The 4,813-nt window shown below is 45.9% G+C and overlaps 1 protein-coding gene across 1 annotated transcript; it reads left to right on the plus strand.

Annotated features, from left to right (window-relative positions):
• The first annotated feature begins 1,103 nt into the window (after positions 1–1,103).
• Positions 1,104–4,302, plus strand: LOC123113771 (zinc transporter 6). Its single transcript, XM_044535085.1, has 2 exons — positions 1,104–2,249; positions 3,714–4,302. Exons 1-2 carry the CDS (start codon positions 1,119–1,121, stop codon positions 4,026–4,028), a joined length of 1,446 nt encoding a protein of 481 aa, XP_044391020.1. The 5' UTR covers positions 1,104–1,118; the 3' UTR covers positions 4,029–4,302.
• Positions 4,303–4,813: the final 511 nt, after the last annotated feature.

Raw genomic sequence — 4,813 nt, forward strand, 5'->3', positions numbered from 1 at the left:
AAAATATAATAATACATACATTATTGCCTCAAGGGCATATTCCCACCATACTTCATACTTTTCCACTGACAGAATATTCTGCCTCTATGAGACACACATATTTTAAACCTGGGGTTTGAAGGACCAACTATTCAGATATACTCCCTCCATCCTAAAATAATGTCTCAGCTTTATACTAATTCTAGTACAAAGTTATACTAAAGTTGATACACTTATTTTGGGATAGAGGGAGTACAAGATAAGAGCTTCCATATATTCTGTATTTTTCCGGATTATTACAACAGTTAAAAAATGCTCCAAGATGGGTCTGGATGATAATTGCAATTGGCAAATGAGCACTAGTATATCCCATCAATTGTTGGGTTGATTGCGGTTCTTTTGCGTCACCAATTAATATCTTCGACCGACAATTGCATATCATTTCCTTTCCTTGTTTGAGTTGCTTATAATCTTATCCTGCGGCATATGGCTGATTTTGTGCAATTGCCCGTGTGGCGTAGATTTGGTATCCGGTGTTTGCCTGACACCGAGTGGACGGAGTTGTACGTGTCACGAGTATAGCGCCCTATACTACTACCTTTGGGTTAGCAATAGGCTATAGCTAGTGCGTGGTGCAGCACTCATACATCCTCCTTGTCACATCGCCCACGCAAATGCCTGATTGTTCGGAGCAAACGCCGTTCTGGGTGCAATCTGCAATTTTACTACGTACGTAGTTATTACTCTCTCCGTCCGACAATATTTGTCATCAAAATGGATAAAAAAGATATATGTAAAAGTAAAATACGTCTAGATACATCTCATTTCATCCATTTTGATGACAAGTTTTTCCGGACGGGGGGAGTAGTATACAAAAGAACCTTTTTACTACTCTTGCGCAAATTATTAGGTGATGTATGTGCAAAGATTGCCAGTCTTTGGTGAGAAAGATGGTGCAGCGAAACTGCTTCACACACGACAGTGTGGGCGCCTTCCTCACCAGCTGGGCCTTGGTAAGATCTACTCCCTCCGTTCCAAAATAGATGACCCAACTTTGTACTAAAGTTAGGATAAAGTTGAGTCATCTATTTTAGAACGGAGGGAGTAGCAGTGAGCAAACAATACTATACAGTACGTACATGAGTAGGCCCACTGACCAGTCAGCGTCTACTAATAAACCGTTCTTCTTCTCTCGTAAAGTTTCCACAAACAAAACCCCCATCGCGCACGGCCTCCCCGCGGGCCCACCTCGCGTTGAAACCTCGCTCGTTTCTTTTAACCCCTCATCAAGTCTCATAAGTCCTCCCTTCCGTCTCCTGCCGCTCGCCGACCCCGTCGCCGTCGCCGTCGCTGGCGTGCGCGGGCGCGATATTCCGCCGAGCACCTCGCGCGCCGCCATGTCCGGCAAGGGTTGCCTCCCTGAGGGCGAGCTCGCCGCGCTGTCCAGGGTCTGCCGCGACGGGGCCGCGGCGGCGCGGCTCAAGACGGGCTCCCTGCTCGCAATCCTCATCGCCAGCGCCGTCGGCGTCTGCCTCCCCGTCGCGCTCACCAGGGCCTTCCGGGGCCGGGACGGGTACGCGCGGGGCCTGCTCCTCGTCAAGTGCTACGCGGCCGGGGTCATCCTCTCCACCTCCCTCGTCCACGTCCTCCCGGACGCCTACGCGGCGCTCGCCGACTGCGCCGTCGCGTCGCGCCGGCCCTGGAAGGACTTCCCCTTCGCGGGGCTCCTCTGCCTCGTCGGCGCGCTGCTCGCGCTCCTCGTCGACCTCTCCGCCTCGTCGCACCTCGAAGCCCACGGCCACCAGCAGCCGCAGCAGGAGGAGGGCCAGCCCTACGCCCCAATCCCCACCACCAAGAAGGCCCCCGCCTTCGAGCTCACCGGCGAAATGAGCCCCAGGAAACGCGCTTTCCTGGACGAGAGTGACCGCGACGACAAGAATGGCGGCGACCCGGACCGGGACGACGTGGCGCTCTTCGGTCCCAAGAAAGGCGCCCGGCTGCCCCGCAGCGATGAGCCCGTGGTCCCTGTTGTCGGGTGCCATGGCGCTGGGCATGAGGTGGTGGAGGTCGGGGAGGGGGAGGAGGAGGAGGCGAGGAAGAAGCAGAAGATGGTGTCCAAGGTGCTGGAGATTGGGATAGTGTTCCATTCCGTCATCATTGGGGTGACCTTGGGGATGTCGCAGGACGTCTGCGCCATCCGGCCGCTCGTCGTCGCGCTCTCCTTCCACCAGGTCTTCGAGGGGATGGGCCTAGGCGGCTGCATCGCACAGGTCAGAATCCAACATATGCAACTCAATTTGGTGTGATGTTTCTGTGCGATTGAAGGATTCATCATTGAATTGTTATATTATTAAGAGAATTCATCATTGAAAAATTAGTCTAGTACTCCCTCTGTTCACTATTATAAGATGTTCTAAGCTTTTTTCTGATTCGGATGTATATGGATGCCATTTTAGTGTGTTTGTTCACTCGTTTCAGTCTGTATGTATATCATATTGAAATATCTAAAACATCTTAGAACGGAGGGAGTACAGTTTTGTTCATATTCTGACTTTCGGTGTGAGTTTTGTGCGGCATATTTGCAATGGTGTAATTAGGAAGTCGGCAGCTTATTTAAAAAAATTCATGTCAGTGTTGTCTTTCCTGTTGACTGATTTTCTTAAGAAAGACGAGCCTATCATGGACCTGTGGTCATACTTTATAGATTTAGTATAATAATATGTGATTAGCTACCTATGTTGATGTCGAATACAGTATTAAGCTAATGCTTTGCACATACAAACGACAACGGGTTTGTTCCCTCGTATGTTGATTTAGATGTTTGTTTTCTCTGTCTTTGAATAATCCTGTCATGTCATTGTCTTAGTTCAGAGTTGGCATGTCTGCCATATACTGTATCACTTTGTCAGCCAAGAAATACTTATAGCTGAATATGATTTGTTGAGCTCCTTGTGTTACCCTGAACCCTCCGGGTAACTTTGAAGGTGATTATCGGTGGAAGGATCCCTGCTGTACAGCGAGCCCTTTTTTCTCACAGTGGCATTTACTTTAGCAGCCAAAGTTTTGAGGCCTGAACTTTCTGTATGATATATACTCATGGAGGCCTAACTGTTTTGGTAGACATTTTTTTTCCCTTTCAATTCTGTTCGTCCATGTCCCCGTCCATTTTGTTTTTCCAAATTGACACTAGATGAGGCTGATGTGTTATGCACAGAGGAGAAGGGACAGAGGAATAGCACTTGGTAGGTCTTTAAAGTCCTTTTTAATTTGGTGGTATTGCGGTGGAGAGCAATATCCACAAAGCACTTTGACATGCTAAGGAAAATCCAAAAAAGAATAAAGGAATGAGGTTTCAAGATGCGCCCAAATGGTAGGATGACTAATCAGTTGAAACTGAAATCTCCAGTTTTAGCAAAGGCACTAGTGCAATTCCTATCCTTTTTTTCAGAGCCATTGCCATAATGTATCAAACAGAGCCACCTGCAACATTCATTTTGTATTTATGCGTGTTAAATAGTCATAACTTTAGATGGCACGACCACTGTGGAGCAATTTCCAGCTGTATACCTTACCACTTTCTGTATATGTGTATTCGCTTATAGTCATCCATACTTGCCATATGATGATCTGCTTTGGAAGTTCTCCCCTGAAATTGTAGCACCACATAAACACCAGTTAGAAGGGTTTTGTGAAGTTCATTGATGACTGAACGCATACTTGTCTATTTCTCACAGGCTGGTTTCGGAATGGCAACAGTGGGTTACATGTGCATAATGTTCTCGGTGACAACACCATTGGGAATACTTCTTGGGATGGCAGTCTTCCATATGACTGGTTATGACGATAGCAGTCCAAATGCCCTAATAATTGAGGGCCTTCTTGGTTCACTCTCTGCCGGAATCCTTGTCTACATGGCGCTCGTGGACCTCATTTCTCTTGATTTCTTCCACAACAAGATGATGTCATCATCTCTGAAACTGAAGAAGGCCTCTTATATTGCATTGGTGCTTGGATCTGCTTCTATGTCGATATTAGCTCTCTGGGCATAGGTCATAGTGAAATGTATAGAGGGATCATTCTCAGATTCCAACATCTTGCAGTGCATATCTATGGACTCATACTTCCCCTATGTATATCTGAAATGACACGTTATGGGGAACTGGAAATGGAAATCGACCAATGCTTCTGTTACTTTGCAGCTAAAACTGATGCCTGTTATACACTAATGTGTATAACCAACACCCTGATTTACCTTTCAGTTGATACCGTGCACTGTAATAGACTGGACTTTTCTTAAAGATGAAACCTTATATTGTTGCCAAATTTGGAATTCATGTTCAGAAGGAAGGCATCCTTGTGTGTAGAGTTAGTAAGTTCCTTGTATAGCTGCAATTTGCAAATTTTTCTTCACTTAATTAAGAATGTAGATCATCAACTTTCTGCCCAAGAATTGCTCTCCGGGCTACAGGTTGATGTTTACCACCAGTAAGTATGCCTGCCATGATTTATTTATTTTTAATTATCCCGCCGTTGCTCATTTTGTTCTGCATTTAGTTTTAAGAGAAAAATACTACTCCCTCCGTTCTTAAATATAAGTCTTTGTGGAGATTTCACTATGGACCACATACGGATGTATCTAGATGCATATTAGAGTATAAATTTAGTCATTTTGCTCCGTATGTGGTCCATAGTGGAATCTCTTCAAAGACTTATATTTGGAGTAATAATTCTCCTAGCATCACATTATCATCTACAGGCAGTGGTTCCGGACAAGGCAGTGGATGCTTAGTATGCTGCCCTTCATACTTTACCTCTGTATATTTCATGTACAACA

This window comes from Triticum aestivum, chromosome 1B, assembly GCF_018294505.1.
Source record: "Triticum aestivum cultivar Chinese Spring chromosome 1B, IWGSC CS RefSeq v2.1, whole genome shotgun sequence".
Lineage (NCBI taxonomy): Eukaryota > Viridiplantae > Streptophyta > Magnoliopsida > Poales > Poaceae > Triticum > Triticum aestivum.